General features: G+C 45.2%; 1 protein-coding gene and 1 long non-coding RNA gene across 5 annotated transcripts in view; one reads left to right on the top strand and one right to left on the bottom strand.

The window, feature by feature from the left end:
• LOC123572948 (uncharacterized) overlaps window positions 1–24491 on the top strand; it is a 64227-nt gene extending 39736 nt beyond the window's left edge. Inside the window, exons 2-3 of the long non-coding RNA XR_006697582.3 lie at window positions 21278–21422; window positions 24390–24491. This is a non-coding gene — a long non-coding RNA (uncharacterized lncRNA). The remainder of the gene's footprint in view (window positions 1–21277; window positions 21423–24389) is intronic.
• Window positions 1–25812, bottom strand: part of CLIC5 (chloride intracellular channel 5) — a 132520-nt gene that overhangs the window by 38668 nt on the left and 68040 nt on the right. For all 4 annotated transcript variants that reach the window (XM_065543943.2, XM_074037856.1, XM_065543942.2 and 1 more), the window contains one exon: window positions 20496–20602. In XM_065543943.2, the coding sequence (XP_065400015.1) occupies window positions 20496–20602 (107 nt within the window). The remainder of the gene's footprint in view (window positions 1–20495; window positions 20603–25812) is intronic.

Here is a 25812-nt window from a genome sequence, read left to right as displayed (position 1 = left end):
GTACAATGGAAATGTGCCTCATTTGGTTTTCAACTGTTACAGTCTTCCTTACAAGCTCCTAACTTCTGGGTGGTGGGAAAACAACAACAACTTTAATTTCATCCATTTTGGATGATAACCTAGTCTGATGTAATAATCTAAATAGTCCTTCTAGAGAATTCTGTCTCTTTTGCATTGAAATCCTCAGTTTCTCAGAGAACCTGCCCCTCCTTGCTCTCCTTCTTGAGTCAGTGGGGCTGGGAGTCGGGGACTAGGCTCCTGTGACCTCACAGCACTGGGGAGATGGGGGTTCTGGAATCTATGGGTGGAAGACTTTGGAAAGCGAATACGGGTTCTGCATTTCTTCTGTTTGTCTTCCAGAGTAACCATGGGGATACTGAGTGGGGGTTACAGGTGGGCTGCTTGCCTCCCTCCACAATCCGGAAGGACACCCAAGCAAAGTACCACATGGAGCTCCTAACATGCTCTAGTTCCCTGACCCCCCTGCCTCTCCCTTCTTCTTCATCCCCAACTCCCCTGTGCCAGGAAGGGTGGGCTGTTTTTTTAGTTTTCCTAGGTCAAATAGCCCATCATAGAGCAGAAAGCCTTGCGGCCTCGCTGCATAGCCAGTACGACTGTCTCTACTCTGTGAGTAGAGGCCTCCAGGCAGGGTTTTTGATGGGTAAAAATTGAGAAATAAAAGAGTTTAGAACATCTTAAGAAAATACGTTGGGTAAAAGTCTACTGTCTTGTTGCAAATGCTATTTTGAAGATCAGAAGCTGAATATTGAATTCCCTTTTCTCTCTTAGAATTCCTTCTACAGAAATCCCAATCTCTCTGAGGTCAATGAATGCCTAGGGCAGATTAGAATCACGTACTCAGAGTGGCAGAGAGAAAAGTATGTTTAATCTATTAGCCCTATTATAATTTAGGTGCAAACCCCAGGATTCAAGCACAGGGATGTTAGATTCTAAAACGTAAACTCCTTCCACTCTGCAAGGCCAATTCTGGGTGCCAAGGATTGTCCCATCACTCCTTGGGTATTCACGTGGCCTGACAGGTGCTGCAAACTGTTCTCATTCCCCTGACAGAAGAGGATGGGGCTCCCTCATGACTCCCCCATGCCTTACCTTCCAGCTAATTTGGTAACATATTTGTGTTCTGCTACCAATGCTTGATTTCAGATATAATTCTTAGTACTTTCAGTGACCGTGATTGGGTCTAGAAGTTTTCTCTGAGTAGAGGGGCAACTATGACCCATCACATCATTTTTCAACTCTGCCTGTATTAGGGGCCAATACTGTCACAGGGGCTGTGTGACAGTAAAACACCTGGTCAAAAAGTGAGAAATCCATTTGGATTTTTCCTAGGAAGAAAGAAATATCTACATATTGAGAAATACCTGGAGCACTGAAGGAAGTTTTTACTTTTCATCTTCTCATTTGAGATCATGTTGACATAACCAAAGGGTGCAAAAAAATTACCGCAGTGGTTTCAGGAAGACCATGGTGGAGATTTCTCTGGCCATCACATATTTTTGAAGAGAAAACACAAAGATAGCCACGCTTGTTGACATTTGATAGTTTAAAACATGAATGGTAACGTGATGGAAACAAAAAAATATATAAGAAGAAGAATATCACCACACACTCTTCTGTTGTAAGAAGAAGCCTTTCTTTCCACAGGCAGCTAGGACAAGAGGAAGAGAAACTGAGAGAGGTCAGACGGACTAGGCCCAAAGATCCAGGAGCAAGTGGGGATGTAGGAGCCGCAGCAGGGCCCAGGAGGATTGGGAGGGTGAGGAAAAGGGCAGGTGCAGGCCAAGCAGGCAGAAATGTAGATGCTGCTATAATGAGCTCAATTTTGAGAAGAGACAAAGGTGTTCTAAGGGGATTTTGAGGATGTTCAGCTTTGTGATGGGCAGTGTAATCAATCCCCTCCCCCACCAGAAAACTTTACATAAAGATCTGCATTCATCTTTCAGGATTTGGAAATGAGTCATGTAGCTTTTTTCTCAGTTGCCAAAGTCCTTAAAGAGAGAGAACAGTGTCCCAGTTACAGTTAGGTTACATGAGTATGAATGACCACACAAAGGCAAAATTATAAAGCAGGTGGAAACTGGGGTTTTCTCATCCACAGTGACCTTTCTAGGACACATGGCAGGTAAGTGGGGGCTGATCTTCAGGTCCCTTTGACTTTTAAACAATGTCTACACCAGGTTCTTAGACCACACGGAGTCAGAAATGGCAGCAAGGTTTTAGAAGATTGGAAGGGGGCTTTCTGTCAGGTCTGATGGGACTCTCTGCTATGCCTGGGCCCCTCTGGTTATGTTTGCATGTCACTGGTATCATCAAGGAAGAAACAGAGAGTCTGGGTCTAGTACATCAGGGAGCCATGGCTTCTGATAACAAACACAGTAGCAGAGCGGCACATTCACTCTGCCGTAAGAGATTTGAGTTTGAATCCTCAGTTATGCTTGTTCACAGGTTCACATCATCTAGTGTCTGGTGCAGAGTGGGACTTGATTAAAGTTAACTTTTATTATTATTATTACAGCTGTAGAACTTGGGTTTATGAGAGGATGAAGGGGAAGAAGACATCGAGTGAAAGATGAGAGAAGAGGTCAGCTCAAGGCAGAAGTTCAGTGTCTGAAGTGAAGCTTATCTGAACATCCTAGAATGCTCTAGGTCCAAGGAGAATCCTGGAGAGCTCGCAGAATGAAGCTCGCTCTTGCCTTTGCTAACACGTTAGGGATCTAAAGTTGCCTGGAAGCATCTCTTTGGGTTTGGCTTTGCTCTCTCCAGGCCACATGGGTGTGTCAGATTTTCTTAGTTTGACAGTTTAGAGAGTTCATGTCCACCTTTGGCACTGGACCAAGAACACTGGATTTGGCCTCATAGCCAGAGAGGAGGATGTTGTCAAATTGGCCTTGGCTGTGAACGACCCAGGGGCTCACATGGGGGAGGCAATTCCCAGGCCTCTGTTTCCAGGCACTACTCAAAACAGGAAAGGCAGAAAGACAAACAGCGGTTTATGAGAAAGCAAAACGCAATGGCAACTTCAACAGATTCCCCACTGTTCCCTCGTGTGGCGTCAGCCGGGCTACAGAGAGTGTGCAGCACGTGGTGCCATGGGTATTATTTGTTTGTTCTAGAAAGAATTTCAGCCTCAGAGGAGAAGATGAATAAAATGACAAGCTCCTATAGTTCTTTCCAGTAAGAAGCCAGTAAATGATTCTTTATTTGAAAGGTAGGGTTTAAGTCTTACAACTATGGTGGGTTGGGATATAGGACACTGTTGGTTGCCCACCCTCCTCTGTGGTGGGGAGAATGGGGTGTTTTCTGATATATTTCCAAGGCATTCAGAAACTTTCTTAAGGAAGACACAGATTCTCCATATAGCAGCTTCCCCAAGCTCTATAGGGGATTCATATAAAGAAGCATCTTTTTATTTAATACAGCTCCACAAATCACCCTTATATTTGGCGTATGTTCAGAAGTATTAGTACAATGACAAAATGCATATTTTTTTTTTTTTAAAGGCAAGACACTTTGGCCAGTATTTGGCTATGTTTAAAACACCAGCATGGTAAACATTTGGGACAACTTTAGCATGCCTTTAATATAATATTTTCTTAAACTATGAAGAGAAGTATGGATTCCAGATCCAAATAATTTTCTAAACCTCTTAAAAGCCACAGTAGAGAAAGATTATCACTTAGGTCTTCGAATTAAGTTTCTTTTTGTGTACTCATCTGTAGCATGCAAGCTGCCTGAATGTTTATTTATCAACAGGAGGAGGGAGGGGGAGAGAGAGAGAGAGAGAGAGAGAGAGAGAGAGAGAGAGAGACTGACTCTGAATGCGGGAGGAAGCTACAGAGCCAGCGATCTCAGAAGCCATCAGGGGAGAAGTTCTGATTCGGGAACCTGGCCCAGACTTTAGTCATGGGGCAGTGGCGACACCTTCTGGCCTATCCTTGAGCAAACAAACAAACAAAAAACTCCCCAAAAACCTATTGTGCATTTTCCACAGAGAACACGTATGTGTGTTTTCTATTAGACTTTCCAGAAACTCATAAATGATTATAAAACCCATTGTGCTAATAGAAAGTACGGCATAAATGTTGACTGAAGCTATTAATGCTGATCGTAGTTTATGTGGCCCAATGAATCAGGCTGAAATTTGTGAGTTTTTTAATGGTTACTTTATAACAGGTTATTTTTAAGTATCAGGCCATAGATTAGGTTTAATGCTGATGCTCATACACTTTGAATGAGCTGGTTAAGAGAAATTCTAACTTTATCAGTCATCTGTTCCAGCATTTAGACCTAGAGACTTTCTCAATTCTCCCTCCCCCAAAACACGTAGGCTGAAGTACGATCACCACATTTTGTCTTGTTTCATCCTCAAAGAGCCACATCTTTTATATAAGAGCCATTCACAGACTTAAAAACTGCCTCCCTGCCACTGCAATGCTAGATTGAAATAATTATTGGATTTGGTGATTCTGCGAATATCCTACAAATTCTCTTCCAGTTGCCCATTCTTTCATTTGTTAAATAGGAATCTATTCGGTCCCCACTGTGGGCCAACTTTGTGCCCCTTTCCTCACATGGATTGCTGGGTGAGGACCCTGATGGGGAAGGTGGGAATTGTTGAGTATATTTAAGGAAATACACATGGTAGTCATCATTGAGTATTCATCGGATTGTGAACTGATTTGGTCACCATTTCCTAAATGACACACTCTTGTTTAACTCAGCACCACATACGTATTAAATAGTGGATTATATTAAATGTCAATATATGCAAGTCAAGAGCACAGATCATGGGACCAACTGTCTGGGCTGGGGTCCTGGCTCTGACACAGACTAGCCTGGACAGGTTGCTTAACCTGTGCTTGTTTCCTTCTCTGCAAAGTGGAGATCATAACATGGCATACCTTAGAGGCTTGCTGGGAGCAATAACTGGGTCATCACCTGCAGGGGGCTCAGTACAGTGCCTGGCATGCTGTAAGCAGTTGTTATATGCAACGTGTATGTGCGATGCATGATGATGCTGATGTATGAGAAACAAAGCATACCAAAAAAGCAACAAAAAATTCTTAGAGCTGCAAGAAAAAAGTGGCTCTTGCCTCTGGCCCTGCTCAGTAAACATCGTGCTTGACTCATCCTCTGCCCTGAAATGCTGACACGAACAGGGATATTCAGCTGTTCCTTTCATTCTGACTCTATAGCCAGAACCACAGTCCCCCAGCCGAAAGCCTTCATTATCACAGATGTGAAATGGGGCAACCTTAAAGGTTGGGGGTGACTGATACTTACACAGAATTCCCCAGATATGCTACATGTACACCTGGACCTCCCTCCCCCTTGCTCAGAGCAGTTCCTTGGATACCCTAACTTGCCCCCACAAAAATCACGGTTTATGGGGAGACACTCCCCACTGGATGTTTCAGTTGCTTTTACTACACGAGTCTTGCATCTTCTAAAGTTTCAAGTGTGTAGCAAATTAAATGTGCAATTATGCACTTCTGTTTCCTGAAATCTAGTAGGGAGTAAATGACAGATTTTTCCAACACCAAAGGAGAATTTAAAATAGTGTGTCCTTTTTGGTAATGGCTAGGACAGGTATTTTCACCAGAGAGAGAAAAAAAATTACCTTAACTTGAAAGTGAATATACAAGAATCATATATACAAGAGTTCAATCTCCTTTTCTTTGTTACTAGTAGAAAACAGAGCCCATATATATATATTTTCAGGGTAGCAATGTGCCCTATAAAAAATACTTATCTTCATAGATTCCCAGAATTTCAGCTATAGAAGGCCAAATAACCAAGTTCTGGCTAATGAGATATTGGTAGAAATTAATTAATGGGCTTCTGAAAAAAATAAGATAGATGCAGCTGGCATTGTCTGGAATGTGGATGCGATATTTGGAGGTGGAGCAACTATCCTGTGAAATAAGAATGAAGATCACACACTAAAGATGGAGAATCAGGAGCTCTAAGCAGCAGCTCAATTTTCGACTTCTTTCAGAAACTACATTTGCCTGGAACTCTCTACTCTCTGGACTTCTTGTTATGTGAGAGAAGCAAATTCCTCTTAAGAAGTAAACATTTATCAAGAGTGTTTAGAACAGGGCATGGCTCATAGTAAAACACTAGATAGGTTTTGCTAATAAAATACATATTTGCTTTAGCCACTGTAGTCAGGCTTCTATTACAAACAGCCAAACACAACATTTGCCAAAATACATACGTATTGCCAATATGGCAATATTTCATTATTCCTTTTTTTTTTTTTTTTTTTTTTTTAGATAGAGTTTCTCTCTGTCACCCAGGCTGGAGTGCAGTGCTGCGATCTCAGCTCACTGCAACCTCTGCCTCCCCGGTTCAAGCAATTTTTCTGCTTCAGCCTCCCAAGTAGCTGGGACTACTGGCACGCGCCACCATGCCCAGCTAATTTTTGTATTTTTAGTAGAGATGGGGTTTCACCATATTGGCCAGGCTGGTCTCGAACTCCTGACCTCGTGATCCACCTACCTCAGCCTCCCAAAGCGCTGGGATTACAGGCATGAGTCACTGCACCCAACCTCATTATTCCACTTTTATTCTAGCACCTTACACAGCGTCTGGTATTGAATAAGTATTTGTTGAAAGAATAAGCTATTCAGTGGGGTATGAGGAAAGATGAAGGACCCTAAAATCATGCGACTCTATGTCTATATACTGATGTAACAAGCTTTAACTCTGTAGAGGAACAACGGTTCCCTTTCTTTGTCTAATAGTAGCCCTTGGTCTTTTGAGAATGGATGAAGGGATTTGATTAGTTTGGCCTGAGATGCCCTCCCACAGAGTCCTAGCCATTTTGTTATCAGAGCCAAGAGAGAAGCATAGGTTAGCACCAACCTCTCTGCCAAATGACTCAGGTAGAACTGAGGCAGTTTCAGACCTGGGCAAAATGTTGAGTAAAAGTCATCTTTGAGGTCCCCACAATGGAAACAGAACATGGATAACTATCTTGGCAAACATCAGTGAGCATGAGACCATCAGAGTTTGAGCTGAGTGCAGGAGGTCTGAGAAATCACATGACTCAAACCTCCCCTCCCCAGAATGTTCAGGAAGGGAAGAGGTTCTAGACATGCACACAGAGAAACATATATACACACACACACACACACACACACACATATACACACACACACACACATATATATATATATATATTTATTTATTTTTATTTTTTGAGACAGAATCTTGCTCTATCACCCAGGCTGGAGTGCAGTGGCTCGATCTCAGCTCCCTGCAAGCTCCACCTCCTGGGTTCACGCCATTCTCCTGCCTCAGCCTCCCGAGTAGCTGGGACTACAGGTGCCCGCCACCATGCCTGGCTGATTTTTTGTTGTTGTATTTTTAATAGAGATGGGGTTTCACTGTGTTAGCCAGGATAGTCCCCATCTCCTGACCTTGTGATCCGCCCGCCTCAGCCCCCCAAAGTGCTGGGATTATAGGCATGAGCCACTGCCCCCGGCCAGAGAAACATATTTTATTTACTTTGATCCAGATTATTAAATGCTTTGTCCACCAGGGGTCTTAGAAAAATAATTTGACCTCTGACTTCTAGCTAAAAAACACTAGAAATTAGCCTTCTGTGTTTTCTCTTTTGACTCTTGGTAAAGTATCACCTTTAACACCAAATAGAATTTCCCTTGAATACGGTTATGAAAATAATGGTGAAAAGAAAAATTCCACTTCAGCAAAGCCCACCAGCACACTGGCCATCCTACTAAGGAGAGCTGCTCAGTTTCTTGCACTCCTTTGTTGATTGGTTCTAAGTGAGATTATTCACCATGAAGCTTGATATCATGTAACAGAGGCTACAAAATCATTGTATGTTCTCAAGTCAAAGACAATGCTAGTCACAGAACATCATAGGATTTAAAGGGGGACTGGGAAGTTTTAAATAAATACAATCAGAGCATAGCGGAGTCTGCAACATGGGGACAGATTTAAAAGGTGAGGTTCCACAGCCGGGACAGGAAGTGGCTCGAGGACGTGCCTGTGGCTCTGATGAGGCCCCGTCATCATCTCCTAGGCAAAGGCATAGACATGGTAGAGGCATATTGAGGTGTTTGGGATACTTTTTTTCACTCATTTAACAAATAATGATGGAGTATCTGCCCTGGGTCAGATGCTGAGCTGGGGTCTGGGGGTGACAATGATGAAGGAGGCACACTCAGCACACTTCCTCACAGAGACAGCTGCTCGGAACCCTGCTTCTCACAGCACAGCCCTGGACCAGCAGTGTCAGAATCGCCTGGGAGCTCTCAGGCCTCGCCCCAGATCCACTACCTAAATATCTGCTTCATAACAAGACCCTGTGGGAAACCAGGATATGCCACCCCCAAAATAGGAAAGATTGTTGAGACGAAGACAATTCAGAAGAAACAGACAGAGTAAAGCTCTCTGCCCTCCATCTATTTGTCTAAAAGCAGGACATAGATTTACAAAGACAAAATGTATCTTGCCTCCCCACTTCTACCAGGGAGAACCACTGAAAACAACTTAAGACCCTTATGCTCCCGGAGATGGCTCTGCAGGAATCTACACTGAACAAGATTTGCTAACTGGCCTTTATCTGCTATTCATTTGCTATCCCCCCAAGTTGCTGCCCCTAGAGACTCAAAGTTTTTTTCCCTTGTCACATCTCTAAAAGTTTACTGTCCTTTGATGAAGATGCTGTGAAACTAGAATTCAAAGCCATCTCTTGGAAAACTCCTCATTATAGGAAATACACGTGTTAATAAACTTCTGCTTGTTTTTCTCTTGTTAATCTGTCTTTTGTTACAGAGGTCCCTTCCAACTAAGAACCTATGGGGTTATTCTTCCCCTAAAACTCCCAGGGGATTCAAATGTACGTGCAAGGTAGAAAATGGTCTGGCTAACAAGAGGAATGTAAAGAAGTGCTGCTTTATGCTTAAGCCTTAAGTCTGTGCTTGTCTTTAGCTCATGAGGCTACTCCGGTTCAGCCTGGAAACAAGCTTGAGGTGGGGTGGAATGACTTCCTGCAAGACGGCTCTGGAGCAGGATTTGAAAGAAAGCCTGGGGTTTTAAAGGCAAAGTTCCATGTAGCAACTTTTCCCCAACAAATTATCCTCTCTAAACTGCTGATAAAGTCAGAACACCAGGCTAGATTTAATCCCTGGTTTTAATTCTTATGTCTTTGCAACACTAGTTGGTACCAAAGATGTTTCAAAGCCGAGAAATGCTGAAGCTTTTGCTAGAACTATGATACTTTCAACCTACACACACACACAATGAAATGTAGACACACACCCCCATGGACACACTACTGTACTTCTGTAGTCTGCATATCCTGTGCTTAGTGGTAAAGTTATGAGACTTACATTGTGTCCCATCACGAATATAATTTTGCATGTAAGCACTTTTTTTCAGATTAATTGAAATGAGCCTGTCTAAGGAGGTATGTGATGGGCTTTGCCAGTACATGGGAACATCAGAACACACACGAAGTGCATAAGTGTCTGTGTGTGTGTGTGTGTGTGTGTGTGTGTGGAGAGAGAGAGAGAGATTGAGAAACGTATTTGGTTCCTGTGTGTAGACTGCACAAAGACAAGAGGTGTCGGTTGCATAGGATGAGGTAACGGTAGGAAGAGGTGAAAGAGCATTTAACTCATGTGCAAATCGGTTGTTTAATGTTCCTTTATTTCCCAGGTCTTGATCTGCATCCAGGCCAGGCCAGGAGAACTCATTCTGGTCAGACAGCGGGAAATTCCACCACATGGAATGGTGTTGGTGGTCTCCGCTCTACTCCAGTCGGGGAGCCCACACAGCAAAATTCCACTAATGAATGCGCCCACCCATGCAGGGCCCAGCTCTCCCCACCCCCTCCTCCCCATGCCTGCCCCATTCAACAGGCCACACCGCCACCAACCGCCTTCCTTACAACTGCCCAAGGATTCGTTTCAGGAGCAAGATTTGTTAAATTATAAATTGCAAGCATCCACCTCAATAATGAACCAAATCAAAGACCCTCTGGAGGAATCCCTCGGGCAGCTCATGGGAGGGGCCAGAGAAAGCATTTCCCCCCTCCCCTCCCTCCTGCCCTCAGCCTCAAGGACCCTCCTTGAGGGAGGAGACGAGGACATGCAAGTGCAGAGCCCACCAGACCTCCGAGGTGGGTCCCACCGAGCCTAGGCTATTTGTTTTTCCTTGCAAGAATGCTAGTCAAAGCAAAACTTTAACCCAACAAACCAACAAACAAAATACCCCTAGTTGGCTATTTGCACACAGGGGTTGCCAAGGAAGGCAGCCTGAAGGGTCCCTTTGTGACCAGAGGCGTTTTTGAAAGGAGACAGCAATGGCTGCTTTATGAGGAAGTGGCGAGACGGTCACATGTTATCCGCACTGCTGTGGGGGTTGGCCTGACCACCCAGGAGCCTTCACCGAGATGGCCTGATAACAGCCCACCGTGGGGCTCCCAGGCCTCTGTGGAGGTCTTCCTGGGACCCAACTGTCCTCCAAAAGAACTGCTCTGTGTTTCCAACACAGTAGACATGGAGCCCCACGGCCACCTAAGTGACTCTGTTTCTGAGCACGCTATGGGGTAATTAGGTTTCACATTCCTGCTGCTTTTACACGTAGCCTTAGCTTTCTCATCAGACTTGTGGCAGAGCACAAGGCAGAATGAGAAGGGGATGCCGCACCCATCCCCTGGATGGCCAGGCCCTCCAGACAGGGCCACTGTAACACGGGGTTAGGGGCTGGGAGGGAGGAAGGGGAGAAGGCATGAAGCGCCTTGTGATTGAAGTGGCTTGGAATAATAAATACACACACTCTCTTTTAAACGTGGCTCACCACATCCTGGGAATCTGGAAAAAATGCCCCACCTCACTGCCCCCCACCCTCCTCCGCACCTACCCTGAAGCAGCAGTGGCTTTCATGACGCTTTGGGGGAAAGCACAGGGCCTTTGATAATAAGAGGCTTGTTAGTTCTAGGCTAACAGCCCTCCCAGGCCGCTCTGAATCCTTTCAAGCACTTTTTTATTTTAGGTCAAGGAAGTTCATAAATGTAAAGACTGGAGGTTGTAGAATGGGGAGAGGAAAGGGAGAAAGAAACATTTTGGGGGCAGTTGTCACTGGGAAGGGCTGCCGGGGACCTCCAGGAGATCTGTCAGGCCTGGTGGACATGCCCTTCCCTTGGTGCGGGGGACAGATAGTGGAAGGTGACTTTGAGCCTTGAAGAAGACCTAGCCTTGTCTGAACCCTCTAAGCTCTGGCTTAGCTAAAACTGAATCCTTGTATAGGAAGACCCTTGCGAATCCACAGGCCTTGAATGAATCGTTATCAGCTGGCTCTGGCGACGATTCCTCTGCCTGCCAGGAGAGGGCAGCACATGCTTCCACATTACAGGGAAAGCTGGGTTGCCCAGTCCAAAGGGTGGACACTAGGTATGGGGGTAGGGGGGAAGCATTGTGAAATTAATAGCAGCAGCAGCAACAGCAGCAGCAGCAATAGCTATCACACATTGGTGCCTACTGTGTGCCAGGAACTGTCCTAAGTGATTTATATTCATTAATTCATCTAATTAACATGACAAATCTACAAGAGAGGGTGCTATTACAATCTCCATATTACCATTGAGGAGGCTGAGGCATACTGAAATTAGCAGAACTTGCTATTGTAGCCATGGACTGCCTAAGACTGAGGTCAGCAAATTACAGTCCAAGGACTAAATCCAGTTCACTGCCTACTTTCATGCTGCCCTCAAGCTAAGAATTGTTTTGTTTTTTACATTTTTGCATGGTTGGAAAAAAGTCAAAAGAAGAATAATATTTCATGATGTGAGAATGATGTGAAATTCAAATTTCAGTGTCCCTTAATGATGTTTAATTGGAACACAGTCCTATTTATTTGCTTACATATTATCTGTGGCTGCTTTATGATTCCTGCAGCACAATTGAGCAGAGTCTAGTAGAGGCTATGTAGCTTGCAAAGCCTAAACTACTTACTCTCTGACCCTTTACAGAGAAAGTTTGCCAAAGCCTGACTTACGAGGAAGTGCTACCTGTTTCCAGGCAAGAGGGACAGAGAGCGGAGTTGCTATTTACTGGAAATGGAGCTAGTACAGCTATCCCAGAGCAATTTAGAAGCAATGTTGAACTTGATTCACTTTTTTTCCAACAGGGTAGCTCAAGGTCAAGCAAAAGGAGGGTCTGATATATCACTGAATAGCCTCAAGGAAGCAATAAAAGGTTAGATCTGGAAAGGACTGTGGAAGTCCACTATTACATCTCATCAAGTCTAAGGTGCACATTTTTTTTTCACTCTTTAACATCTGTGAAATCAGGCAATGTCTTACAATCAAAATATGAGAGGTTAAGTGAAAACACTTTGTTTAAGTGATAGCATTTTTTGTTGTTGTTTCTTAGAGGTTTTGTTGCATGTTTGTTTTTGAGATGGAATCTTGCTCTGACACCCAGGCTGGAGTGCAGTGGCATGATCTTGGCTCACTGTGACTTCTGCCTCCCGGGTTTAAGCGGTTCTCCTGCCTCAGCCTCCCAAGTAGCTGGAATTACAGGTGTGCACCACCATGCTTGACTGGTTTTTTTGTACTTTTGGTAGAGACTGGGTTTTGCCTTGTTGGCCAGGCTGAACTCAAACTCCTGACCTCAAGTGATCTGCTCACCTTGGCCTCCCAAAGTGCTGGGATTACAGACGTGAGCCACCATGCCTGGCCTAATTGTAAACTTCCTAATGTTAAGCTGAAGTGTGCAAGCCTACATTTTCTATACATCAAATGAGGATGATCTTGCTTAATATGTTTACTTTAAGAGTCTTAAGATTTTATTAAAAGGGAGTGAAGGGGAGGAGACACTGTGACTCCCAGGTAGGCAGGACCAGAGCAGGCTGCAGGAATTAGCCTATTGGTGTGGTCACACCAGGCAGTCTGCAAGATGGGAGAACAGGGAAGGGTTGTTGGGGACACAAACCATGAGAAACCATGAGAACCTGGAAGGAAAAGAAAGACTGCCAGTGATACAGATGAGTTCTTTTTCTAGCAGCATCAGCCAGGAGCATGACCTACTGCAGGTGCCACTTCTTAGAAGGAGAAGACTGGAGCAATTTGAAGATTCGGGCCTGAATGGAACATGAAGACAAGGAAATAGCGAGGAATGCAGCTGTGGCTGGCTCGCCTCTGCTGCCTTTTATGAGGGCTCTAGGAGATGTGGAAGGGAAACGAGAGAGGCAGGATGGCAGTCATTGATATCGTGTTAATAAGAACCACAATGTACTCCTTCAATCACGTTCCCATTCAGTGAGAATGATCATCTGAATTCTGAGATAAGCTCACTGAGGTTCCTACAATAACCCGAGAGTCTTCTTCCATTCTATGTAGGACGGACAATCACTTTTTCCAGAATAAGCCCAGGGAGCACACTGCGCACTTCCAGGTTCCAGGAAGAGGAGCCTCTGATGTGAGCCTTAGGGAGGTGGAAACCTTGGCCTTCATTTGGAAACAGAACCAAGACACTGCTCAGGGACCTGTGTGGCTAATGGCTACTTTTTTGTTCCAGCAACAAATTGGGAACCAGGAGGTGGTGGGAACTAAGGTACACTCCCTCGCCCTCTGGTAACCACATTTGAGCTTGGATTGGAGAGAGAAAGGAGAAGCAGAGGGCTTAGCTAGCCCTAACCAGGTGCTTTTCATTTGGGGACATGTGTCCTGGATTTCCTGGGACAGTACCAATTTCTTATAATTTGATTATTTTCAATGAAGGCAATTTGTTAGGCATCTGATTTTCAGTTTGGAAAACATGGCCACTGCAGTTACAACTAATGAGGGGCAACGCAATCTCAGCATGGTCCTTGTACCCTGAACACACAGCACTGTGCCCAGCACATCACAGATACCAAGGAAGGTTTTTAGGGCTTTCTTTAGGAAGTTAGAAGCACCTTCTTAGGACAAATATTTTAGGAAGAGTATGTTAGGACATCTCAGAGTCTTCCATAAAAAGAGAACTAGGTGCAACCTTTCGCGCGAAAGGGGTGCGTTTTTGCATACTTAATGCGGGAGCCCATTCGTCTTGATGAAAATAGATAAGCCCAGATGGGCTGTTTTGTGTCCCATGTCCTGGGTGGACAGAGAGGAGCAGGGAGGTTGGTGACACACGTCTGAGGCTGCAGGGAGGTCTCCTGAGTCTTCCAGAGAAGATGGAAAGAAAGGAAGAAAGTGAGTTTCAGGTGAAGAGAGAACACAGGGGTTGTGAGATGGGGAGGAGCACAGCCCACAGGTGGGGGAAGGTGGAGAGGAGTCAGAGCAGCAGAAAGTCAGCAGGGCCTGGAGTCTACAGCAGCCTGAAAGAGAAGTCACAGGAGGGGAGAGCCAAAGAAAATGGAAACCACAGCTCCTCCGTGCCTGCGGCTCACAGCAGGAATATTTGTTATTCTTCTGGGAGGCTGGTTTGTTTTTATCTTCTAGGAGGACCGAGCTGCAGCTGACCAGGGGCCCTGTTTTGCTTTGTCTGCTCACAAGTTTAGAGCCAAATTTGTGGTCTACCTTCTGTGTGGCGCACGAAGGCCCCGGGGCTGCCCCGGCTGTTTTAACTCACCCAGGGCTCCATTTTCTGGTAGTCTCCTTGTTTTTCTTTCTCACCTCCTCCTGGCCTTTGTTGGTTTGACATGCTTTATACATCCCTGTGAGTAACTATAAAGCCTTTCTGAAACAAGTGGAGTATAAATTTTAAAATAGAAAGAAGGCCCCCCAAGACAGAGGAATACAGAGGTGGAAATAAGAGAGAAAAGTGGACTTGAAGGGGGAAGAAAAGGGGGAATTCATAGGAAGCCTTGAAAGACTAAAATCATCCAGATTGGGCAAAACACCATTTAGTGCAGGTCGCCTGAGAGGCCTGAGAGAGCTTAAGCCTCGAGCCTGCATGTGATACAGATTAGATACTATTGCACTTGGGGCTTTTTAGACTGCTCACTAGGGGAAAGGCAGTCCTGTGGAAGTGGGCTGTGCAAAAGAATGATGGATGGAAGGTGGTTGGCGTGAATACAGCAGGAGAAATACTGAATTCTTGTCTTAGGCTACAGGCATAGGCATGCCTGCTTCCTCTCCAGCTACAAAGAAAGGGGCAAAAACACATGAGAATACAACATTGGCACCAAAAGCAAAGATTTTCACTCTTGTTGCCCAAGCTGGAGTGCAGTGACGTGATCTCGGCTCACTGCAACCTCCGCCTCCCGGATTCAAGTGATTCTCCTCCCTCGGCCTCCTGAGTAGCTGGGATTACAGGTGCTTGTCATCACACCCGACTAATTTTTGTATTTTTAGTAGAGACAGGGTTTCGCCATATTGGTCAGGCTGGTCTCAAACTCCTGACCACAGATGATCCACCTGCCTCGGCCTCCCAAAGTGCTGGGATTACAGGGGTGAGCCACCGTGCCCGGCCCCAGCAGCTGACTTTGAACATGGTGGTGGGCATTATTCCAAGCACACTTATGAGGTATGCACAGTTATTACTCCCATTTTACAGATGAGGAAACTGAGGCATTACAGAGTTGAAGTAACCTGCCCCATGTTACAAGGACAAGAGGCAAAGCTGGTGTCTGAACTTAAAGCAGTCGGCTTTAGAGTCTGCAAGTTGAGCCACACAGAGTCGCCTGCCTCTCTGCATGGGAAACATGGCATGTTTAGAAACACAGCCCTTATCCTTCTCCCCAAAACAAGGGGTGGGGGTGAGAGATCTTAAGGCACAAGAAAACGAAACAACTTCCCCAAGTAGCACCTGACTTAATGTGGGGTCTTGCCACCCAGTCATGAGAAAATCCAGGCTACATTTAAGTGAAGTGAAGAGCAGGTTTGGAAAGAGTGAGAGGAGGGGCCATGGAGGCAGAATCTGGTTACTGCAGATCAAGGGGACCCAGATCTAGAAATTACAGAGGAGGGGCGAGTACAATGATAGGCCTCAACACGGAGCACAGAATCATCACTCGGGGAACAAACAAAAATGCAAGGCTACTGAGGTATGAGAGTTGGGCCAGGCCACTGACGCTCCTTGATGACACTTTGGAGAGGAGGACCATGCACCAACAAAGTCTAAAAAGTAGAAAATAGACTGAATGGGTGGGAGATCTGGAAGAGCTCACTGAGGGGGAAGCAAGAGCTGAAGCAGCAGTTTCTGATGCCATTACTCATCTTGGTCCTATTTTTGTGCTAATAGCCATAAACAAAATAATCAAATTTAACAGTTACTAGGCCAGGCTCTGCGTTAAGGGTTTTACATACACTGAGTTATAAAATAGATGAACCTGCATTACAAACCTTGGTGATATCATTTTGCCTTAATTGGCAGATAAAGAATCTGAATATAAAGTCCATTTTACAGATGCAGAGCCAGAGGCTCAGAGAAAGTAAGTCTCTTGGGTAAAGTTGTGCAGTTAAAAGTGCTGGGATTCAATCCCAGGCCAGGAATTGCATGTTTTCATGTTTTACAGCCCCCTGTAGATTGTTAGGTTCATGGAGGGCAATGACTTTGTCTCATTGCCTTGGCAACTCCAGAACCTAGCACAGTACCTGGCACATAAGCAGTGCCCTTTAAATATTAGCTCGGACTTGTAGACACTTTGTATAACTTGCAGTTTTTTTGAATGAATCAATGAATGACTGACTGTACAGACTAATGGATGATTCTCTCCATTACTCCAGTACTGCCAGGATGATTCCCATGGATGTGGTAGCTGAGGACTTATGAGGCTTTGGGGAACAACAGGGAAATTTTACTTGGTGGTTCCTGCAGTCACCACAGGAGTGGAGAGATGACCCACCATGGAGAACCACGTAACAGTGTTGGTTTTTCTCATGCTTTCATGTTGAGAGGGCAGAGAAGGATCTTGACCTGGGTCAGTGTGTGTATGGGGGCTGGGGCATTAGTGACCAGGTGGAGGGGAGGGAGGGCTCTGCTCAAGATAAAGTAAATGAAAACACAAGAGAAACCCTTTAAAGAAAGAAAGTTGCAGAACTAGGTGCAGCGCTGAAGATCCAGAGGGGAAAGAAACTGGCAAAGTAATGTAGGGCGGCATATGGAAGGAGGCCTGGGCCTGAATGCTGATGCTCTTGGGGATCGGCCACAGCCACAGAGCTCACACGGAGCAGACAGGGGATGGACCCTCTCCCGGGTCAGGGGCTGTGGGGCTCTGGGACGGTAGCGTAGGAGCCATGCTGCTCTCTACAGGAGGGCAAGCCCTATAGGAGTCTTGATCTCTGGCTTGCTAAGTCTAAGAATTTTGGGCCCAGTGGACTACAACTGGGGGATATTGGGTGGGAGGAAGGACAAGTAAAGAGGAAGGGAGGGGCGTGGGCAAGTTATAGTTCTAGGGAAGGAATGTGTGGTGTCTTGCTAAACAGAAGGTGGAATAGCACATCTGGGGACAGGCTTTTTGGGAAAGCAGCAATGCTGGAGCTTTGAAATGTGCAAATGAGTTAGGGGAAGCAGGAGTCACAAGGGCAAGTCTCATTACAGAAGAAAACAGGGTGAAACAGAAGAAGGGGAAACAATGAAAATTGGAGAGTACTGAGTTTATAAGAAATGGATATGCGGCATTTGGTGGAAACTGGCTTTGGCCTTGGGAATAGGAGAACTGTAAATATGGATAATATGTAAATACCATTTATAATTTTAAAAACCTGGAAGGCTCAAATAAGATAATCTTTCTGAGGGCACTTTGACAAGTATGAAAGAAGATATTTGTGGCCAAGAGGAAAGGATACTGGGTGTGGCGTCTGAAAATGAGGGTTCGAGAGCCAGCTCTGCCTTGGGGGCAGACAAGTCATGGGCCCTCTTGTTTGGTTCTGTGTCCTCAGCCAGGAAAGCAGCAATGGCTGTTGTTTCGCACAATGGCTCTGAGGGGCCGTATTCATTTCCTAGGACTGCTACGACAAAGTACCACAAATTGGGTGGCTTAATACAACAGAGACTTTTCCCCTTACAGTTCCAAAATCAAGGTGTTAGCAGGTGTCTTTCCTTGCCTCTTCCAGCTTCCAGAAAGCGAAGAGTTCCCTGGCTTGTGACAGCATCACCCCAGTCTCTGACTGCCTTCACACGACCTTCTCCCCTGCACGGCTCTATCCTCTCCTCTCCTCTTTTTCTCTTTTCTTTTCTTTTTTTTTTTTTTTTCTGAGACAGAGTCTCATTCTGTTGCCCAGGCTGGAGGGCAGCAGTGTGATCTCAGCTCATCGCAATCTCCGCCTCCTGGGTTCAAGTCACTCTCCTGCCTCAGCCTCCCAAGAAGCTGGGACTACAGGCATGTGCCACCACATCTGGCTAATTTTTGTATTTTTAGTGGAGATGGGGGTCTCAAAGTCCTGACCTCGGGTGATCCGCCCGTCTTGGTCTCCTACAGTACTGGGATGACAGGCAAGAGCCACCACACCTGGCCCCTCTCCTATTCTTTTAAAAACAGCAGTCATTGGATTTAGGGACTACACTAAATCCAAGATGATCTCATCGCCAAATCCTTAACTAATTATAGTTGCAAAGACCCTATTTCCAAGTGAGGTTACATTCTGAGATCCCAGGTGGACATACATTAAAAAAAAATTTTTTTTAGAGACAGGACCTTGCTCTTTCACCCAGGTTGGAATGCAGTGGCATGATCATAGCTCACTGCAGCCTCGACCTCCTGGGTTCAAGCAATCCTCTTGTCTTGGTTTCCTGAGTAGCTGGGACTATAGTCATACATCACCTTGCCCAGCTAATTGAAAACAAGTTTTTTTTTTTAAGACAGCGTCTTGCTATGTTGCCCAGGTTGGATGTGAATTCTGCGGGGGTACTACTCAGCACACTACAGGGTCCAAGCAGCAATGAAGCAAGAGCACCAAGTAGATTGAAAGTATTTTACACAGCCTTCTTCTTATTTCCCAGAAGCCACTCTCTTTCTAGTTTCTCTACACACACCTCTAATGGGTGCCATTGCCCACAAGACAAAGAACCAAGCCCTTCAGGCTGGCATTGCAGGCTTCAGTCACTTTTTCCAGTCTCTGTCCCTGACCTTTTCTCAACTTCCCCACATCTCCCACTCAATGATCTCAGCTGACTGCTTCTTTCTTAATCCTTACGACCCAGTTGAAACTCCCAGAAAAGGAGTCTCATGCATTTACCTGCATGGTAAATGCTTCCGGTTCTGAATACCTTCGACAGAAATTATTTTGTTCTTTTACCTGCGATTAATTGGCTCTCCAGATCTCTTGGATCAAACTGACTTGAAGCCTTTCCTTCTGCACCTGCCAGGCACTGAAGACTGAGGAAGTGTTTGTTTCTTCTTTGGACCTCCAGAATCGAATTTTGCACTTGTCACAATCCAGGTCCTCAGTAACTTCCTAAATTATTTACTTCCCACTACACCAACTCTGTTCCTGCCAACATTTCATCTCTTTGACCATGCATGGCTGCATATGCTGGTCGCCTTGATCCAAAGAGATGCTATTCTCCTTGGAGCTTCTGGGGCATCTAGCATCTATTCCCTTGTTTTGGTCCATTGTGCATCAGTCACTCGTTTATTCACAAAGATTCATGGAGCACTTACACTGCTTGGCTTTGTGCTGGACTCCAGTCATCCAGCCTGTGAGGCTGTCTTGTCATCCCATTCTGAGGGCAAGGGAATGGCTGCCATTGCCCATAGGATAAAAATCCAAGCCCCCCAGGTTGGCACTGCAGTGGCCAGCCTGTTCCTCATGGCCCTAACACCGTTCTTCAAGTGTTATGCTTGCTTAATTGGATGGTTCTATTCAAGTGGCTTTAGGTAATTCTTAAAGGACAATGACAAATGAAGGACTGAAAGTGCTGTGAGCTTAATTGGAGGGGACTCAGCTCCCTTTCAGAAGGCCCTGCAAGAGAACCAAGTTCTGAATTCTGCAGCCAATGCCAGAAATGAAGGGCCCAATGGAGGCTGGGACAGGCTTTGAGGAGTGGCTTTCCAGAGCCCACTGTCCTGCAGAAGGGGAGAACACAGCTCAGGTCTGACTTCCGCATTTGCCACGTAGTGACTGTGCTGCCTCTCCCTTGGCCTCTGGAAAAATCCCTGGAGAAATATTGCAGGGACCAGAAGGAGGAGGGAATATGTTTTTCTCATGTGATCACAGGCAGGGTTGTGAACTTGGGACAATGGGCAGTTAGGACTGTCCTGTGCAGTGCACTATGCTGTGCAATAAGGCAGGCTCAGAGCACAAACTGCGTTCCTCTCTCCAGCTTGGCAGTAAAGCCCCTGGCCTTTCCTCCTGCACCAGCCAGGCAGCAGGATCCACCACCGCCTCCCCTGTGTCAAGGGGGACTAGATGGTGGGGGGGGGGGGAGGTGGGGGCAAATAATAAGCAGTATTGGTTCCAGATGCTTCTCTGGCCCAAGTATTTGACATACCCATGGGCAAATTGAAGATGCCTTGGGCAGCAAGCAGACACTGCCAGGGGTTCTTGGTGGAAGCGAGTCACTCACCGGCATTGTTCTGCTGCTTGGTGTTTTTGATGTAGGCAGAGAACTTGGAAAAGATGTCAATGCCTGCTGTGTTGGATTCCCGGTGTTTTGCAGCCAGTTTGGGGTACCTGAAATGGAGGATGCAGTGTTCTGTGAATCAGTAGACTTGGAGCTCCTTTAAGGGTGAGCCTATCCCTATCACGATGAGCAATACTTCCCTTTCCAGCTGCATCTACAAAATGTTTTGGGGGTCTTTATCCTCATCCTATAGGGAGGGTGGGCATTCTCAGCCCTAGGTCATCCATGGAAGAAACCAGAGCCCAGAGAGGTGCTGAGATCTGCCTAGGGTGACACAGTCTGCTAGGTAAAGAACCAGAATACCACTCAGGGGGCTTAGGATGTGTCCTTTTATTGGGACCACCAACAGTGATGTGCCAGTGAGAGCGCCCAACCAAAGTTCCTGCTGAGCTTGCCTCTCTATCAGGTAGGGTTCTCAACACTTCCTCTACCCACTAAAATAGCCATCTATTGCTAGTACTATGATTATAATCCTAGCTACACAGAGCTGATTCTGGGAGCAAGGAGATGCCAGGTATGTTAGCACTAAACCACTTCTCCAAAGGAAGAATACCCACGGTCCTCTTCTGACACGTCCTTCACACGCTTATTATTTGTGTGCAGTAATAAGATGCAGAAACTACCAAGCTCCAAAAAAGGACATGTGTTTTCAATTGTTTTATTTTATTTTATTTTATTTGGAGATAGATTTGCAATGATCCAGCTCCCCCTCCCCTCTCCCACAGAGCCTTTCATTTTGAAGCCAGAATAATACAAGAGGCAGGCCGGAGTTAGGACGATTGGCCTTGAGACTGAAGGAGGTAAACTTGCTCATGTGGGAACCCAGGGCTTGGACTCATTAGCCCCATCAAAGTGAGAAAATCAACTCAAGTAAGTATTATTTCACAAGCATTTTATGGGTATGGCCAGGTAGGGGTGGGAAGAGATGGGGGACTGTTGCCAGGTTATCATTATTTTCAATTAATGTGCACCTTTGTGATCTCTGGGTGAATAGTTTTTGACTGCCGGCTGTTGGATTGCTTTATGCTTAAAAAGCAAAATCCTTTTTGTCTGTTTTGATGTTTTTGATAGTTTGAACCAAACAAGATTTTAAAAAATATTTGTTGTTCTTGAATGCTTTTCTGTTCCTCAACTGGCCCATGAGCTAGGACTCCTTTTGCGGCCATGTTATGTGGCTGTGTAATTTCAAAGATACTGCCATTGGAAGAGTCCACTCTCTGCTGTGAGGCAGATAAGGAAGGCATTATTGTCCTCCTTTTACACGGAAGGGAGCTGGATACCTGAGAAGATAAATGTTGATGGCTAATAAACAGTGGAGGGACGATGAGAACCTGGTTTCCTGGCCCTGCAGCAGTGTCCTTCCCCCTCCACTGCTTCTCTGGAAACAGTGAAAGGTAATTTGCATTGAGCACCTACTGTGCGGCATGCACTATTCTAATCCCTTTACACAAATTCACCATTCCCTCCTCAGAACAACTCTATTGGTACTATTCTTAGCCTAACTTCCCACATAAGGAAACGGTGGCATAGAGAGGTTAAGCAATTTGCCTGAGGTCACATGGCTGCCTGGCAGAGCCAGGATCCCAATCCAGGCAGTTTCACTGTGGAAGACTAGGTTTTAAATTCCACGTTGTGTGGCTTCCCATAAACTCCGCTGTTGATTCTCAAAGCCCCAGAGCCCTAAAGGCTGAGCTACGCACCCTGGAGGAGCTGTCTCCATCCACCAGGAGGGGGCGCTCTGCACCGATGCTCCACATATGTCTTCCTGGGTAAACTGAGAATCATCATATTCATCTGCTGTGGCTGGGGGCACATAGCAGGGCTTCCTGCAAGGTACTAGATAATCTACCAAGACGTGGGAATTTAGTGGCATCTCTTCCTATTTCGGCTATCTCACATATAATTCAGCATGCTATTAGAATCGATAAACTTAAATTACCATTAACAAATGCCAAGTGTTCTTTGTTTCTCCTTGATAATGTAAGGACAGAAAGGCCTAGAAAATACACCTCAGTGGGTAGCTTGGTTTGGGTTTCTTGCTTTGTTTTGCTGTATCTCATCAATTGGTCAAACTTTCAGTCATCGGATCATTTCTTCACAATCAGGGTGGGTCAAACAGGGATATGTGGTACCAAATCCAAGCTGATGACAGAGGATTGTGTATTCAGGGTGCTATGGCGGTGTCATCCTGTTTCCCAAGCACTAGAACTCATTGGGACTTTTCTGTATAGTGCAGTGTTCCATTTGAGCTTTGTTCTTGTGGGAAACGTGTCTCTAAGATGTTAATCTCACAAATTTCAGTAACTACACTGAGGGAGGATACTGTATAGGATAAGTGCATTCATTTTACCTCCATATTTATGGCATGTTTTAAATATGCAAAGAAGTGGGCTACAAATAACATTTTGTTTCTCTAAAAGGCTAGGGAAGAGTGTTTCATTCACAGAAACAGCTTTGAAATAACATTTGATGTGATCTGATGATAATCAAAGAGATGATAAAGTTTTCTAACTCAGGAGTCAGCAAACTGTGACCCATGATCCCTATTTGTCTGTGGTTCTCAAGCTAACAATGGTTTTTACATTTTTAAATGCTTGAAACAAATCAAAAGGAGGATACTGTTTTGTGATATGTGACAATAATATGAAATTCAAATTTCAGTGTTCATAAGTAAAAGATTATGGAAACAGCCATGCCCATTCATTTCCATACTAGTTTATGGCTTCTTGCCCAGTGTCACCGTGGAATTGTGACAGACACTGAAGAGCACACAAAGCCAAAAACACAGGACTATCTGACCTTTTACAGATAAAGCTGCTGACCCCTGATCTAACTGATGAAAATTTCTCTAAAACCTGTTTTTAAGATATCTTATTTCAGATGCGTTCACTTAACTTTCATTCTGGGAAGTAAAACAGTTGGCTTCTCTCCAAAAAAAAAAAAAAAAATTCAAAAGTAGAAAATAGTAGCAAAAAGGAAGAGAAAACCATTGCAGATGGTAAGTGCCCTAACTGGTTTAGAGTTTCAACTGATTTCTCACCGACTAGTCGCAGCCAACCAAGACACTAAACAAAAGGATACCCGCCATGCAATTAAACCAATGTGCATGAAACACCTACTGAGGACCAGGCCCTGAGACTGGTGTTGGGGATAGATACCCTGGAGAAAAAGAAAGACGATCCTGATGGAATGCCCTTGCTGATGGCAGCTTGAGTGTTTTCCCTCCTTTTTCTAACGAGCTGAAAAGTGGAAGGACGTCCTCTCTCTCTCCTTTCTCCATTGTTCCCACTTCCTTAGTTCACCAACCCCTCACGCGAGAAAGAGGTTAATGCGTCTGACTTTTCTAATCCTTGACTGTGTGCTTTACTCATGTCTGCTGTGTAAGCAAAATATCCCTGGAGGTGAAAGAGGCCTGGCTTATTCATTAAAAGATATCCCTTAGGATCTGGGGTTTTAAGACCTAAGGTCACCAATTGTCTGTACAATTGCACCTGGGAGACAGACCCAAAACAGGCACTGACCACTCTTTCTAACTCTTTGAGCTACCATTTAATGAGCTCTTACTTCATATCAGGCACTATGCTCAGTAGTAGTATTTTCTACAATAGCCCTATAAGATCAACAGTATGGTTCTTGTTTTATAGATGTGAGAATTAAAGATTCTAGAGATTTCAGGTCATTTGCCTGATGAATGGATAATGCATATTCATTAAATAGCCATGTAATTCTATTTCCCAGCTGCTCTCTCACCTAAGCACCTAAGTTGGCATCGTGTGTGGATTCTGACCAATGTGATAGGAGGGAAAGTAACGTCACCATGACATTTTTTTTTTTCAGCCCTGGCCCTGCAAAACCCTTTGGGAGATCTTTCTTCTCTCTTTCCCTGCTGAAGGAAACTTGGAGGGTATGTATTCCAAAAGCTACAGGATGGAACAGGGCCACACTACCCTCTCAGAATTTGCTCAAGTGAGAAATAAACCTGTGGTCTGTTAAGCCATTGGAATTTTATGGCTGATTTGTTACTGCAGCCTAGCACAACCCTAGTGGTATGGATTTGAACCTGAGTCACTCTGACTCTAAACTTCCTGTCCCCAGCTACCATGCCATCCTGTGGGAGGTCTGGAGGCTGTTTCTCTACCTCCCAGAAGGTCAGAACATTCTTGTTTTTCACTGTGGTGAGTTATCGCTATACAGTTTTTAAAATAATGAATTCAAGTTGTCTTCCAATTCTGTCAGTGTTCTGAACCCTGTTGATACTTAAATCGTTCTTGCTAGATGAGTGACTAAATGACATACTGTGTAACTAGACTATATCAGTTTACCCTCCTGAATTTTTATTACAGCATCTATGTAGTAGGATTATTTGAGACAGTAGCCAGCTCTGGAAGAGTACTTTGAGAAACTCATGGAATCGTGGAACATGCAACAAAAGGCATTTTGGAGACTACGTAGTTTCACCCCCTCATTTTAGAGATGAGAAGGCAAGGAGGGTCTGAGAGGGAGAGAGGCTTGCCCAAGGTCATATGACAAACACTGGTAGAGAGGTGGCCAGAGGCAGGGCTCCTGACTCTCAGTGCTGAATCCTAGAAACTTCGGCCACTCCATGGAGATGAAAGGCAAGGGCCAGAATGTCTCAACAGTAATCCCAGCATTAATCACAACACTTCCTTGTCGAGTGTTCACTGGGTCAGTCTAAGGAGAGGGATGGATGTTAGTCTCATTTAGAAACAACTTGAGACTTCCTGGATTCCTCATTTTGACACCAAATGCTCCCTGGGATCAAATGTGATTTGAAAAAAAATGGTTGGAGTGTTTGTATGTGGTTTTCTCCTTTAAAAAATAAAGCTAAGGGGAAAAGGCTCCCATAATGTGTTGGCTTTTGGCAGCTTTTACAAATAGTGGTATGATGAGAAACACATGGCCGACCAGCGCTTGGTGAATGGTTATGAGGGTTTTGCTGCCCCCTAGAGAACCAGAAGGCCAGGCTGCCCTGCTCCAGAGGCCTCACAACCTGCCAGCCCCTCCACCTCCCAGCTTGGGTCGCTTGGGAAGCTGGTGAGGCTGGTGGTTTGTTGTGGGCAGACTAGCAGGTCTCTATGGGGCTGAGGCACTGGCTTGGTAACATTTACTGGGAGGTGATTATGGCACCTGCCTCAGTCTGATGGGTGCAGAGGCAGCTAAGGTATACTCCTGGAGCGCTCTGGAATACCTGATGGCCTCACCCTTAGCACTCCCACCTTGGTAGCCTTCTGGAGATATG

Source organism: Macaca fascicularis, chromosome 4, assembly GCF_037993035.2.
Source record: "Macaca fascicularis isolate 582-1 chromosome 4, T2T-MFA8v1.1".
NCBI classification, from domain to species: domain Eukaryota; kingdom Metazoa; phylum Chordata; class Mammalia; order Primates; family Cercopithecidae; genus Macaca; species Macaca fascicularis.
Note: the sequence above shows the minus strand (reverse complement) of the source record. Positions and strands in the feature narration are given on the sequence as shown.